The sequence below is a fragment of the Thermobia domestica genome, chromosome 11 (genome assembly GCF_964235325.1).
Source record: "Thermobia domestica chromosome 11, izTheDome1.hap1.1, whole genome shotgun sequence".
Lineage (NCBI taxonomy): Eukaryota > Metazoa > Arthropoda > Insecta > Zygentoma > Lepismatidae > Thermobia > Thermobia domestica.
Genome location: NC_137464.1, coordinates 263,352,625 through 263,368,827, shown reverse-complemented (window position 1 = coordinate 263,368,827; position 16,203 = coordinate 263,352,625). Strand labels below are relative to the sequence as shown.

Here is a 16,203-nt window from a genome sequence, read left to right as displayed (position 1 = left end):
TGTCCCCGTGGATACGGGCCTGCCCACAGATTGTACTTTGTTCACCACTGTTCCAAATTGTCTCTTGCAACGCTCATATCACAGAACATAGCATTGAATTGAGATAAGCACAGAAAGCACGAAATGCAACATTTACAATCACCATAGTAATTATTGGTTAAAACAGTAATTAGTTAATGTTTCCAGTTGAAATGTTTGCGTAATTACGAAAGTGATACGTGATCAAATATTATTTCGAAGAATCTGAGTCACAATGTTATAATACGCTGTAATTATGTTTATAATTCAATTGTTTGTAAAGAGAAGGTCATCTCTTCGGATTTGCATCTCATTATGAAGTCATATTAAGGTTTATTTATGCTAAATTACATTTGCAGAACATTATAGATATAATTAATTCATTTATAAAGCTTTGTATGAACAGTAAAGACAAGCATGTTATATGTAAATTACTTCATATTTATTGAAATATAATTCAAAGGATACATGTAGGAGTGGAGGATTGGATTTTTTTTCTTAAATGTCTTCTTATGAAACAAAGGTCTGGAAGACAAAATGGAGTGAATTTGTGAAGAAAAGACAGAACGAAAGATACAAGCCACCGTACTAAACTTTCGTGCTGCCGTGTCTTAACCCCTCTCCGGGCAAGACATTTTTGAAACGTAGACGGGCAACCGGGGCCTGTGAGGCCCCGTATACATTTTAAGTGCAGAACACGTAAAATTCAATGTCTATTGTCACATACTTTTCCGACTAAAGGTTACATTAGCCATGTGTTCAATATATAACCATGTGACCATTTGCTTTAGTATTTCACAGGAACTGCACGAAAGATATACGGGGCCTCCTGGGCCCCGGTTGCCCGATTACGTTAGGAAAAGGTTTTCAACTTTTTAAAAAATAATCCATTAGCTTTACCAACTCGTTATATTTATGATTTTTACCTCGACTAAAGATAAAAGAATTCAGAATTTTATGTCATCGAAATATGTATGGTTATTGAGAAATTCGAAAAAATGAAGTTACTGGGCCTGGGAGGCCCCGGTTGCCCGGATAAGGGTTAAGTGAAATCATGCCACTCAGCAGTTATTATGGAAATATTAATTTATAAAATATAAACTCAATTATAATAGTACTTTGTTCGAAAAAACTTATCTCAGGAGTAAACTCTTGTGAACTTATCTCTTGTGAATTTTTTTCATGAAAAATGTCTTTTTGTAGTGTTACTATACGTACTCATGCAGTAGCGGATCTGAAAGCTAAAAACTTGGGGGCAGCCAAAACACAGGCTATGATAGGTGTACCATAAGTTTACAATTTTTCATGGGTCCTACTGAAACCATAACATTTATGTATATTTAGTTCTAGGGCAACAAAGAAAATAGTCCGTACCTTATGATAATAGATCTCGTGGTCAAACTTGTTTAAACTTGTTTTATTTATGCTGTTAAAGATATAATAAGTGAGGAAACCATAAGTGCATCAGTGTTGCCACACTTGGTACAATTGTACCAAATTCAGCCCTTTTTGTCATTCATTGGCCCGTTGGTACCACGCTGCCATTTTCAGCCCCTTTTGTGAAAAACTTGGTACAATTCTACTCAATTCAGCACCATTTAACAAATACTTATTACATTCTCAGCAACAGTAAGTGACGGTAAGACTTTTCGTATATCTCATGTTACTCATACTGTATCTTAGGCTCTTAAAAAATGCCATTGAACATTCATTCTGTGATGTTGCACCGCATAACGCTACGAACTTTGTGTGGGAAATTCGTAATTCGAACTATACCGGGAAGCAAATGACGCTAGACGGGCGCATCCGCGCCGCGCATGGAGACGAGCAAGAAGCAATGTAGTGGAAATTTTAGCTTGAAATCTTTAAAAAAATGAAGAAGAACACACATGTTGAATCAAATTTTGAATATTCTGAAGAAGACTATCGTGCGAGAAAATTTTCATCTTCTTTCACGGTTGTTCAGGTCCTCCTATTTGGATGTTTTTAAAAAGCAATTTTTAAAAAGAGCACTTTCGTTATTTGGACTCTTTGAAATGGAGGGGTGTTCTAGAACTTTACCTCTTTTACATTCGTGTTATAGAGCCATGTATTACACTAGTATAAGGTAAAATAATGAATTCAGCCCTTTTTGTTTCAATTTGGTACTATTTTTCAGCCCACTCCAGAGATAGAACTGTGGCAACACTGTAAGTGATTGAAGTGTATTTTTTAATTTCTGTAAAAATGAATGAAAAGCTTAAAAGTAACAAAAATAGTTTTATTTATTGAAATAACTAGCGTGATAAGTTTTGATGATTATTGAAGCTATTTTAATGGAACTGGAACTGTAATATTTAAATATATATGTGTATGTTACAATGCCTAAGTTGAACGTTGATATTGTGGACCTCAAGTATTGTTTTCCGCATTGCATAAGAGAAAAGTTGCAACTCAAACTATATTTAATGTTTCAAAAATTTCCCAATAAAGAATTAAAGGCAACGTTTACTAGAAACTTTTAAAAATATAAAAGTAACACTTTCAATTATTTTTGGCACTCAAAAAAACTGAGAAAGCTTAGGCTCTCGGATTCTGGACTATACCCACATCTATATTTATAAAATACAAACAAATCCGGTTTAGTCGTATTTGAAAAGACTAGCGCAAAAGAACTCATTTCTAAGAGAATATTACTCTTGTGTATTTTCTGTGGTTACAATGTATTCGGACCCAAGAGGAACGAATATTCGGACCCAAGAGGAACGAATATTCGGACCCAAGAGGAACGGTAATGGGGAATGGCGGAAACTTTATAACGAGGAACTACATAATTTATACGGTTTACCCAACATTGTTAGGGTCGTCAAGTCTAGGAGACTTAGGTGGGCGGGTCATGTAGCTAGAATGGAAGAAAGTAGAAACGCTTTCAAAGTCTTGACTCGAAGACCAATCGGAAAACGACCATTAGGAAGACCTAGGCGCAGATGGGAGGACAATATTAAGATGGATCTCGCAGGGATAGGAATACAAAGTAGAAACTGAATGCAGTTAGCTAAGGATAGAAGTCAGTGGAGAGCTTTTGTGAACGCGGTCATAAAGTTCCATAGGCCATAGAGTTAGTTAGTTAGTTAGTTAGTTAGTTAGTTACAATGTATTGTAGGATTCTTACTGAAATATTATATTTGAAATATGAATCATTTTGAAAAGAAAATCCTAAATAACTTATTGTTAAGACTAAATTATTCCTTTTATTTATCGTTTAAAACAAAGGACTCGTTTCATGTAGGGTTTTAAAAGAAGCATTTATTTATAGAATTTTTTTTAAATACTTCTGTGTCCTGTTTCAGAATACCATCCGAAAACTATTTATTTCCAGAAGAAAAATTGCGTAATCGAGATTATTTTTGTAAAAAGAAAATTGTTTCTTCCACTAGTGATCAACCACGTATCCCTAACAATGTTTTCCCATTCAATCATGTCTTCTGATTTTCATTCAATCATGTCTTCTGATTTATACTCACTTAACAAAACATTATAAACATTATATAAACAAAACATTATATCTGATATGTCCACCTTTGACCCGCAGGACAGCACAAGTGACGTGCTATAGTGATAGTCATGCTAATACGACACATCTTTACTGTGTTTGTGTGTGTGTACTATAAAACAAATGGCACACACGTACCTGTACAATACGGTACAGGGTGCAGGAAACAACGTTTTGAATTCTGTACTTAGTGTAGGCGTTTTGAAATATGACAGTAATTTTTCTTAATTTTGATAAAGATGCTCATCGAGGCATCCTTAGTCATGCAACCTCTTCACGTCTTAGTAATAACGGTAAATGTGACAGGAAAAGAAAAAAAAGAATCGTTCCGTTGTCTGGATTAGTGAGAGCTCCATTATTGAGATCCGGATTAACGAAAGAACAGTGTATTAATGGAAGTCTACGTAACAAATGGTTACATGCTTTTCTCACAAGAGATTTTAGTTTTTACGCAATTCAAGTGAATCGATAGAGTGCATATAAATTAACGATACAACAAAAAACGAAAAAAATGACGGTAAAGATTTCATTAAGGTGTAGAGCAGACTTTCTCAACCTATTTCATATCACGACCCCTTCCTTTTCTTTCACATATTGTAATATATGGTAGAGAAGCCGTATATAGATTTTCTTTTCCCTCATTTTTATTATAAGGGTTCTATACGAGTTTATATACACTAGACTACAAAAGAGTAGATACCTATAATAATAATCCTTTCTCTATAAGTTTGGACTTCCTGCCTAGAGCAGCGCGGAGATTGGAAAGGAATCTCTTGCCCGTAAGGTTCGTTCATATTTCCTACACATAACAGTGCGAAGACTTGGTAAGGTTAATGAATCTCCCCCGCCCAAAGCAGCTTGGAGAGATAGGTAGGATATGATCAGTTGGTGAGTGATGTTTTCTGCCGCTGTGCGTCCTCTTTTATAGCCAGTTTTGGAGGGGTTGAAGGGATACTCTTCGTGACTCTTCGTATCCTTCCCGCATTTCTTCGTGTTCTCTTCGTATTTCTTTGGAGACGGGATCCGTCGGCTGTTTGGTGATGCTTGTAGAGAAGCACTTAATGGTTTTCATAAATATGAGAGGATATTGCAATATTCTTGCAAGCGACCCCCAAGCAATTTCGGGTATATAATAAGCCTTTCCATTATTGCTGCTTATCGATTATGAAGCCTCCTGACACTCTCGCCTTTGATGCAAGCGATAGAGTGTTCGATTCCCGATGAGGACACTTGATCGAAAAAGTGTAAAAGCTTTTTCAGGTTAGCTATCCTGAGTCAGATAATTCTGGGTTTTCCTCATTCACACCAGACAAATGCTGGGATGTTACCTAACGCGATGGTCTCAGGCCGCTTCCTTCCTTCCCTATACCTTTCTTCCTCTCCAATTCCTGGGGGAAACGGTGGCTCAGTGGTAGGGCGTTCATCTCCGGTTCTTGGGGTTCCTGGTTCGATCCCAGTTCTCGCCGTGTGGACTTTGTGGTGGACAAACACCGTGCTCGTTGGTTTTCTCGGGGTTCTCCCGTTTCGTCCCACTTTCTTCATTCCACCATTTCACTCATCTCTCATCATTACCGTCTCCTTTGGCCTAACCGGCGTAACCGTGGGACGTAAAACTCAAAGATTTCATTTCATTTCCTCTCCAATTTCCCGAGTAATATGATCGCTGAAGAACGTCATTCCTCATACATGACAAGCTAACATGGCCGTAGATACTGAAAGACGATAAATCTAATTTCTAATTGCTTATGAAGTTTAGTGAAATTACAGCAGGCTGAGGTTTATATTAACCTTCAATTTCTATTGTACTTCATGTGTAGTTTTTACAGTTTCACTCCTGTTATTCTAATTGTTTTAAACAACTCTATATTTTCTTTAGAATGTTGTTTAATATACTCTACTGTATTTAAAAATAAATTTGGATTAAAATCGTTGCGTGATTTTTCTCCATCGTCCTGTTTCCCCGTCCTAGCTTTTGCCATAATGATTTTTCTACTCGTGGTTGTTGTCCGAAAATCACGAGTTTCCGAATTGATTTCGAGCCTAATGTTGAAAAACCCCTTAGCTCTGAATTCTGAATCGCAAGAAAAAAAGCATTAAACCAACTAAAAAAAGATGAACTAACACGAAAAAGCTTTTGAAATTGTATTCCTCTAATCTTCAATTGAAACAAAGCGTTATACCGTAATAGAAACAAACAGTGTATATATGACTATTATATTTTAGATAAAGGGCTATACGGTTTGGATATTATATTTGAGATCAAAGATTTACGCAGGAATGTATTTCGGAGCTGCCCAAATTCAACATGAGAATAAAGTATTATTAATTTTTTTTTTAAATCACTCCTAAAATTATACTAAATTTACAGAAAAGTTGGGACTTGAAGGGGTCCGGGTCCATGACCCACATCCTGAGTACGTTCCTGCATGAGATGACAGCAAAACAAGTTTTATAGCTCCGGTAATTTATTCTCTGTTGTTTAGATTGTATGCCAGCATTACCTGTTTTGTTCATTTGTTTGAAATGAATAACATTCAAAAGTAACTTTTTAATTTGCGATTTGTTTCCAAATATCTTATATTAAAGGAAAGTTTTAGATATTAAACGAAATTTAATTTGTGTGAAGCATGAATTGACATACCATTTCATTTTTTTTACCTTTGTGTTCGTGTTTCGTTTTCCATGGATGCAGAAATTCTTTTATTGTGTTCTTACTTATGTTTCAGCGTTTCGTTCCAGTTTCAATGTTTTTATTTTATTGTCTATGCATGATAGGTGCTTCTGTTGTTATTCTATATAATTTTAATTTATCTGAAATTTGCACACACTCGGAAAATCTGACAAAAGATATTACCTAAAATTGCTTATAAGAATGCACAATTGGGATCAAAATAAGTGATTTTGTATCAAATTCTGATTCTGGCAAGTCGCTCGATCGTTCCTTTGTTTTCAAATATATTATCAAGGAAAGTTCTGAATATTAAATGAAATATGCTTTGTGTGAGACATGAATGGGCATATCATTTCATTTCTCATTACAAGCACATGAATGTGTCACTAGCGAAGAAAGAAGAATATTTCCACTTTGAGGAACTATTGCTAATTTGCTTTACATTACATACCATACCATATTTAGCAAACCATATTTTATATACCATAATAGTGCTTATGCACTAAGAACTATGAATTTAGGGTGAACTTAAAGTTAGTTCGTCAACATTGAAGTGTCTCGGTCAGTGGCGCAATCATGCGTTCGGGGAGGGGGGGCTGGGCCCCCTAAACTAACCTGGGCTATTACATACAGTAGCACTACAGACAAATTTTGGTGAAATCTCCAAAAAATTATTATTGCTTGGTAGTCTTGGTCCCGCCTGAAACAAAATCCTGTTTGCGCCACTAGCCTCGGTTGTCTTTTTTTTTTTTTAATTCATTCGCTTATAAGAACGAGAGGGATGCTGAATTCTTGAATGTTTCCTCAAGAACAATGTTGGGTTCTTCGCCTTTTAAAATTCAATATGTGTCTTGGTTGTACGTTATGGAAATGTTTTATTTTCTCACCTCAAAGTATTCGCCTCTAAAACTGAGCTAAATAGTACTGAAAATGTGTTACCTGTGAGTCGAACCCGAACCTCTCGATTTTACAGCGACAATGTTTGCACTTAGTTCTTCTCCTTAAGCCAAGTTCGGGGGGAGGGGTGACACGGTGAGTCAGCGGTAGAGCGCTTACCTTTAATGCGTGGGGTCCCTTGTTCGATCTCCGCCCAAGATTGTGGTGGACAACATCGTGTCCGTGGGTTTTCTCGGGGTACTCCTTTTCCTCCCACAATTTCATTCCACCAATTCTTTCATCATCATTCACTTGCCTTAATCATCGTCTTCTTTAGCCTCACAGGGAGTAATCGTGGGACGTTAAACTGAAAGATTTCATTTCATTTCATGTAAATGAAGTTCCTTGCACGGAGAATACTAGCACAGCAGAAGGAAAGGAAGGAAGAAAGAGAGAAATAGGGTAGCTGAGAGAGAAACTGAATCTAAAACATGGGAAAGGATGATAAAAGACCGTTATCGGGAATCGATGCCAAGACAATTCAGGTCTTGCTGAGTCAGGTAGAGAGTGACTCTGCGAGAGACTAAAATAGCGCTTAATTCAGCTAACGAATGGAAGCGAGATACTGGCTCGATTCTCTGCAAGCAGACACAAAGGAAAAGTACTTTCGCATCTACTTTTTCCTGAAACCTCTCGAGATATGAACCAATAGTTTCCATTGTCTGCTAGTCATTAATATTTCTGTCATTTCCGAATGAAGTACACAGGATTTCGATTGGACGTATGGTAGGCAAAGGAAAAAAGTACTTACATAGTTTTCTAGGGCTCATTTAAGAGGGGGCATGGGAATCTTTGACAGTAGAATTCAGAGTGCTTTATATTAAATGGATGCTAGTTGACGCGTATAAGCAACGAATCCATAATTACACACTTCTTGCATACATAGTATCCCTAATATTACACGCTTAAAAAATTTGAAAAACCGAAAGATAGTAGAAAATTAGTTCAAGAGGAAAACGAACGAGAGGGTGTTAGAAATGGTGAGGGAGAAAAGAAAAATTTTAGACATTATGGAAAAGAGGAAGAGAAACTAGTTGAGACATTGGCTAAAAAAGGAACTGTATCATGAGTCTCGTGCTAGAGGGTATGGTGGCAGGAAAAAGAGGGAGTGAGCGAAGTAGGCTACAATTGATGGACGATATCAAAACATATTGTATGTGAACAAGAAGAGGTTAGCTGAAAACTGTGGAGCATGGAAGCTTCTCAGTTGTGGCAAGTAACCTCCCAATAATGGCAGAATACCTATGATAATGATGATGATGATCTGCACACCAACAATATCGTTTCTTTAAAACTAGAATTTGAAATTCTCACTCATGTGGAGGTTGTGAAGAGTGGAGGAGATTTTATAAAACAAAACTCAAATCTATTCTCTTGTTTTCCTCATTAATAAGAATTCCTAAATCTCTTCCTTAAAAAAGATTTTCTCTGTGCATAGATATGAATAAGTTTCTCAAATTTCAGAAACAATTTTTAACAGTAATTTTCAACCTGTTTCTCTACTCTAGCTTATAAGTATCAGTTTCCCATATCTGTTTTTGAATCAGAAGGAAAAGAACTATACACCTCACCCCTGTCCAACTAGCTTAAGTGCCTATATCGGAGTAAGTGGGCTAGAACTTCTCTTTGGGTAGAAAACTTAGACAGACGGGACGATGCAGTCAAGGTGCATTAAGTATCATAAAATATCCACAAGACATGACACTGCCTGGCGGAACACCGTAACGAACAAGGTGCCAATAGATGCACCATAGATGAGTCAGGATATCGTGTGCATCCCATCCTCGAAGAAACTGCCTATATATCGGGATAGATACATGTGGCCAGCATTGTCCTGCTGAAGTATGGCGTCCGAAGTTGTACAAAACAAGGCTATGAACTCGGCCTCAGCAACTTACCTGATGTATCGTTCAGTGCTGAGGTTGCTATCAATGTACAGACGCCGAGATTTCGTGTTGAACCCAATGACGTCCATACTATTCACAAATACTAGTGATTTTATAAATAATTAAAAGAAAAGTATTTGTCTTATAATGATGGCCACATGTCTCCTAAAAGAAGGTATAATAGTAAAAAAGTATTAAAACTGAACTTGGCACGCAAAGAAATTAAGTTTTTATATTGTTTATTTTTAAACTTTATTTTAATTGTATTCAGAATTTTATATGAGTTCAACAACTTAATTTGAAAATTATCACCATTGGGTAATATATAAAAAATACAGTATTTTTAGATAAATCTAAGAAAATTTGGATAGTTGATACATTTAACCTCTTTTATGCTCTCATCTCAATTTAGTCAGTTGTAAGATCAATAGGTTTGGTACATTTGAGTCAGAAATGACTAAATTGAAAATTTATTTTGGAATCTTGATGTTATCAAGTACGAAACGAAATTGGTTAAAACCTAAGAATCCGGGCCCTAATTATAACAATAATATCATTGTAAATTGAGATGCGATTTAATAATTGATGCCTAAAGGTAATTAATGCCTAATGATGTAGAATTAAATATGAAAATACTTATTGTTCATAGTACAAAATACTAATAATAAATTCTTGTTATGTTTTCAGTGCTCAGGCGTCGGAGCCGAGACCAAAGCCTCCGTTGCTCCGTTCACGGACTCTCCCAGCCATTGTGGTTCCAGGGATCAGCATCTTGCAGGCGCAAATAGAAGCCAAGTATGCGAAAGGTAAGAAATGGGTTTTACCTCTGTAATTGTAGTGCTTGTCAAGTATTCAATAGCATATAAAGGGTAATCTACGAAGTTTAATTTACACAGTTACATGAAAAATAGTTGACACTAATGAACCACTTGATAATTTATGTATCATTATGACATACAGAATGTTCCGTAACCCCCTCATCGTAGAATTGCTTGTCTGTAATAGCTCAAAGGACAAAAGTACTCAGATCGATTCTGTTATTCTGTTATTATCAAAGTAGATTTGTGAAAACCCTGTATGTGATTGGCACATACACAGTTCAGGTACTGTAAAATATAATTGTTTTATCATACTGTAAGATATAATTGTTTTCAACTAATGCCGTTTAATGAAACCCGGTAGAACAACATAGTTGAAACGTTTATCGACAAATTTGCTAGATAATGCTACGGAAAAATTTCAGTTGGTTTGAAACAGAGGTACGAAAATAAACAGCTTTTTGTGGCATGTCAAAATACTATATGAAAGAAAAAAACATGTAACAGTAAAGCTCGTGTTTGCTATTGATGGCTTTTCCTGTTGCACGGCAATGCCCCGACTCATTTTACAGCCATAATTAATCAGTTCTGTGGCAAAAGTCCTAACATTCCATCATTCTCATTTTTATCTGACTTGTCTCCCATTAACAAGATTAAATACGATTGGTAAGTCCAGGGGCGAATCCACGGGGGGATGGTCTACCGGATCTACCGGTCTACTTGTTTAGCAGAGAAATTATTGATGTAGCATGAACATTTGATCTTACTTTATCTGTACTACTTGTCTTATAAAAACAACCTAGTTCTGTCCCAAGTAACATTTTCGTTGTCAAACAATGTGTAAACCGTTGGCTATTTGTAGGCATCGTTGGCAAAGCCACTATCAAAATGCCAACGGCAAATTCGACAATCCATCAACCAACGACGACAACAAGCGAAAACAAACCAGTGGTTCAACGTAGGTGCATCGTTGTTTCGGCAACGCATCGAAAGACAATGTTCTATTTTGTTGTCACAATGTTGCCGTTCCGTAAGATAACGATCGTTGGAAAATTGTTTTTTTTTTCACGTTGGTGTTTTGTTTGCATCCCATTGGCCCAATCACACCATAGTTGGTAGATTGTAGGATTACGATCGTTGGCCAACTCTGATTTTGTCATTGGCATTTTGTTGGAATATTATTGGCCCAACTCCTGCATGGTTGGCACACTGTCGTCCATTGGTTGGTTGGACAACTGTACACAATCTTCTGTTGCCCAAAGTTGCAAATAATTGTTGGCATTAACGATTTGCATTGCTTCCAAAATCACCGTTGGCCAACCAACTATGATCGGTTGGTCCAACTATTTGCCAACCTAAAATGCTACTTGGGGTCTGTTGTTTGAAAATACAGGTGGAAGTTGTTCACCAGTACAATTACTTATCGTCTTTTCGGGTGCAGAATAATACCGTTCAATACTACAAAGACTTAGTGGCTTGCACTATTTCCCCCACAAAACAACTTGAAATCCTCCCAACAAAAATTTCTGGGTGTGCTCCTGGTTCAATCCAAATAGCTATGGTCTACCGTATGAATGATATCTCAACGCAGAACAATCCGGATCATTGAAGAAGTAATTGGAAACTCTTGTATTTCGTAAAATACATTTTGAGGAAGTAAAAGCTTTAAAAAAAAAGCATTTTTCAGCATAATCTTTGAAATCTTTCACAAGAAAAACAGTGGATACAAGCCTATTTTGCTTATACGTGAACTTGCTTTTAAAATGAAATGAAATCTTTGTTTTACGTCCCACGGTTATGCCGGTTAGGCTAAAGGAGACGGTGATGATGAGTGATGAATGGAATGGTGGAATGAAGAAAATGGGAGGAAACGGGAGAACCTCGAGAAAACCCACGCACACGGTGTTTGTCCACCACAACGTTCACTTGGCGGGGGCTGGGATTGAACCCGGGACCCCAAGCACCAGAGGTGAACGCTCTACCACTGAGCCACCGCGGCCCCGAACTTGCTTTAAAAAAAAAGTGTGTAATTTCATGTATAACATGACAACAAAACATCATGATAAGCGGTATCTATTTCCGTTTCTTAGTTACACTTTCTTTCTACAAACAAGGTTAAGGTTGTGGAGTTACGTTCACTGTTCTTTATAAGTAGCATGTAACATTGGCGTAGACAGAAAAAACATCATTGGGGCTAATATTTACTATGTATTAGTTTCATAACATACAGTATATATTGACACGTTAAGGTAAGAAAGGGGTTTATAAACAGTTCCATTGCCAAGGGCCCAGAAGGTAGACGTTGACTAATAGATATAATAGGAACTACTCATCAAGCCCTATTTAGAGATACTGTTATTTTAGCCCTAAAGCCTCAGGAAGTTGGTCAAATAGAGCAGCAAATGTAAGGAGGTCATTGGTGATTTAGAGAAACAGAGGTTTTAGGAATGAAATCGATATAGGAACAACAGCAGTATGCAACCGCATTTAGCATATAAAGCTCCTTAGTGGTTAAGCGGTTAACGTACGCGCCTTTGGCGTGGGAGACCCGGGTTCAATTCCTGGCGGGAGCTCATGTGGTTCGGATTCCCCGTTAAAACTGTAGGTCCACGTCTCATATGGCCTCGCTGCTGCAAGGGACGCTAAACTAATCAATCAAATCAAATCAATGACATTTAGAATATATGAGAAGCATCCACAGAAGATAGCGCTAAGCTGAGATAGATGAAGGCATAGCTGAAGATTTTTTTTCAAAACTAGAGAGCTCGAAAGAAAACAAAGGTAGACAAAAGAAAACGTATGGCTAGTTAGTATAGGACCTTTTAAGAGGTTGCGTATGACATGCAGTTTGTTTCAAGGAAACTTCAGAAAGAAGGTGAAACTAGTGAGAGATCATTCTTCGCCATATGAATACTGCTGTCTAACGCAACATCTATGACGATATGTGAGCTTAGTGCTATCCATTATAAATGCTTCTCACATATGCTAAATGCGGTTGCATAGTGATCTTATTCCTATATTGATTTCATTCCTAAAACCTCTGTTTACCTAAATCACCAATGACCTCCTTACCTTTGCTGCTTTATTTGACCAACTTCCTGAGACTTTAGGGCTAAAATAACAGTACCTCTAGATAGGGCTTTGTGAATACTTCCTATTACACTATTGGTCAACGTCTATCTTCTGGGCTCTTGGCAATGGAACTGTGAATAGACTCTTTTAGCGTTGGAAGTTCATACACTGACCAAATTTCCAGACTGGAATGTGGACCATGTGGTCGGCTAGAGTCCTTTATTAAGTCATTCGACAACACGTAATGTAATAATTTATTTCAGTACACAAAGGTGAGGCGAATTGCAGGAGAGACAGGTGTCACATTCTTTTCAGTTTACTTTAGTTGTTAAACGGCAATGAAATACTGAACAAATTAGCTCACAAATACAAAGAAAAAGTAAAATGAAATCTCTGGCGTAACAACCGATCAAGGTCTATGACCAGCCTGAAGGCAAACGTTCATTGAGTGATACGTAGTCGGAACACCGTCTCCCAGACTCAATTACTGACTTTCTGAATCGAAGTTTGCAATCTCGTGATTGAAGTAGCTCTACGTTGCCTTATGCTGGAAGAATATTAGGAAGTTTTCGTTCTCCCACCAGGATTACATCCAACGACCCAACACACTAAAGTCTTGCGCGTTAAGCATTCATTTTCATTGTTAATTATCTCCATTCACACCCAGATCTTAAATTCTTATGCATATGCTAACAAGATAAAGTGTAACTAACTAACTAACTAACTCTATGGCCTATGGAACCCGGAGGTTCAATGCCGCGTTCACAAAAGCTCTCCACTGACTTCTATCCTTAGCTAACTGCATCCAGTTTCTACTTTGTATTCCAATCTCTGCGAGATCCATCTTAATATTATCCTCCCATCTGCGCCTAGGTCTTCCTAATGGTCGTTTTCCGATTGGTTTTCCTGTCAAGACTTTGAAAGCGTTTCTACTTTCTTCCATTCTAGCTACATGACCCGCCCACCTAAGCCTCCTAGACTTCACGACCCTAACAATGTTAACAAGATAAAGTGTAGAAAGATTAATAGTATTGTATATAAGTAATTTACTGAAGGTCTATGTAGGGTTTAAAAAAAAGTTTCCGTGAAGCAAGTTTTCCTTTTTTTGTTAATATCGTGGCACAATACTTATTTATTCTGATAAATTATTTAAAAAAAGGTGTGACATCAGAAATCGCAAATGAAACTACTGCATGTAAGCAGATACATCTTTGATATTATTGTATTAAGGGAGAATCTGAAACTCGTTTTTTTTTCCTGTCTATACCATGTAGAATGAAGAGTTGGGCCTGCCTCATTCCGTCAAAATGAACCACTTGGAGTATCAGCCTATTTTGTGAGCCTAAGCCTGCTCCAGCACCATACATTGATGACCTTTGAACTACGTCCAACCTAGCGACGAGTATAACAGGCGCATCAGGTGCTTTCTAGACGTAATGGCCGTCACGTTTTGTTTTCACGTGACTGCTCGGTTCGCCTCACGACGCTGGGTGGACGCTGAAAGTTGGGAAGCACCAGCCGGGAATCAAACCCATAACCACACAGACGTGAGCTCAATGCTGTAACCAATAGACTAAAGGTGTCCCACTCGTTCCGTCAAAGAAACGCAAAATTAACGTTTTAGTTTGTGATAGTCGCCATATCAGTTATAATTTCTTGTAGTATCATTTGCATTGCGTTGTGATCCCTAAGGTTTACGAGGACACTTATGGAATGAGGCCCCAAGTATGTATGCTTGTTAGAGATTGGGGACCTTATGCAGAGTCATTTTGACGCATGATTAGCGTCATACTAAATGCTTGACTACTGCAGAAAACTGAACTCTTTAGTATGACACTAATCACGCGTCAGAACGTCTCTGCATAATGGGTCGTTTACATTTAGTCGATTTGCGTTCGATTCAGTTGAATTGACGTCACTTTCAACTTAATCGACCGTGTAAACGGGACTTCAACTTAATCGCTTGTTGATCGAAGCCGACTAATCGACTGGCAACTGAATTAAATGACGTTCTATTTTCTGTGGTTGAAATAATTGAACACATCCATCAATCTGATTCGGCCTAGTTGCTTCGATTTAGTGGCAAATGCAGCGAGTCGATTTAGTCGTGCGACTAAATCGACTAAGTGTAAACGCCCCATAAGGCCCTGGATGTTTACCAGCAGAAAACGTTCAGGAACTATAAAGTTTTAGGCATTCTTGATTATATAAAATGTATATTTAAATTCCAAAACTTGCTCGATAAAGATTGTGGAGTTGCACAACACACCAGTGTATTGTGGCATTCCGTTTGGGAAAGTCCAATTGAAAGACGTGAATTTACAGAATCATTCTATTGTGATTACATTGCTACCTTACAAAAAATATCATATCAAGAACATGAGATATATATATATATATATATATATATATATATATATATATATATATATATATATATATATATATATATATATATATATATATAATCATTATTGTATCTCGTAATTTACCTCCCGGTATGAAAAATATTATGTAGTTACATTTTCATTTTAAAAAAGGAAAAATTCGGTTTCACTCGGATGATTTATTCGTCTGTTTCGTATAATGAAGGAAGAGGGCAGCACTACCGTACCACAACCAGACTTCCTGGCTCTCATCTACATTCTTTATACTTTTTATTTTCTTCTTCTTCTTCTTATAAATCTATTGAATTTCCAATTTTTCCCAGAAGAGGGCAGGAGAACAGTCACGAAAGCGAAATGGGAATTTGAGAGACGAGATGGCTAGAAAATTAAAATAAGTTGAAGGAAGGAATGTGGGAAAGTTTCAAGAAGCCATATAAATTGTTTTTTTGGTCATTAAATTGTTTTGCTTTTCGTGGTGGAGAGATAAAAAGAAGTGTATACCACATTGAGCTATTCTGAGATGAATTTCTTCCATTTTGTAAATGAAACGTCTGCACCAAAATGATCATTCCAAAGATTAAATAAAACTCTATAACGGCTATCTATTACATCTCCCAACTGGATAGATGGCGTAAGCACCTAAGCGATTGGGTAACTAAAACTATTTTATACAGATGCTAGTTTTCTTTTGGCACACCGCATTTTGGAATATTTACAAGTAAAATTCAATACTTTACATGAAAAGATACTTATAAAGAACAAATTTTTGCAGGCAAAAGAATTAAACAAAGTTATACAGTTGTATTTTAGGTTTACAAGTGTAGGGTTACCAGTGTAAAATTGCAAATGCATTACGACCGATAAAATAAGTTAGTGCATATGA

General features: G+C 37.0%; 1 protein-coding gene across 2 annotated transcripts in view; it reads left to right on the top strand.

The window, feature by feature from the left end:
* The window catches only part of wake (ankyrin repeat and fibronectin type III domain containing protein wide awake), an 865,293-nt gene that overhangs the window by 257,615 nt on the left and 591,475 nt on the right, over nt 1-16,203 (top strand). For both annotated transcript variants that reach the window (XM_081732239.1, XM_081732238.1), the window contains exon 2: nt 9,731-9,849. In XM_081732239.1, the coding sequence (XP_081588365.1) occupies nt 9,731-9,849 (119 nt within the window). The remainder of the gene's footprint in view (nt 1-9,730; nt 9,850-16,203) is intronic.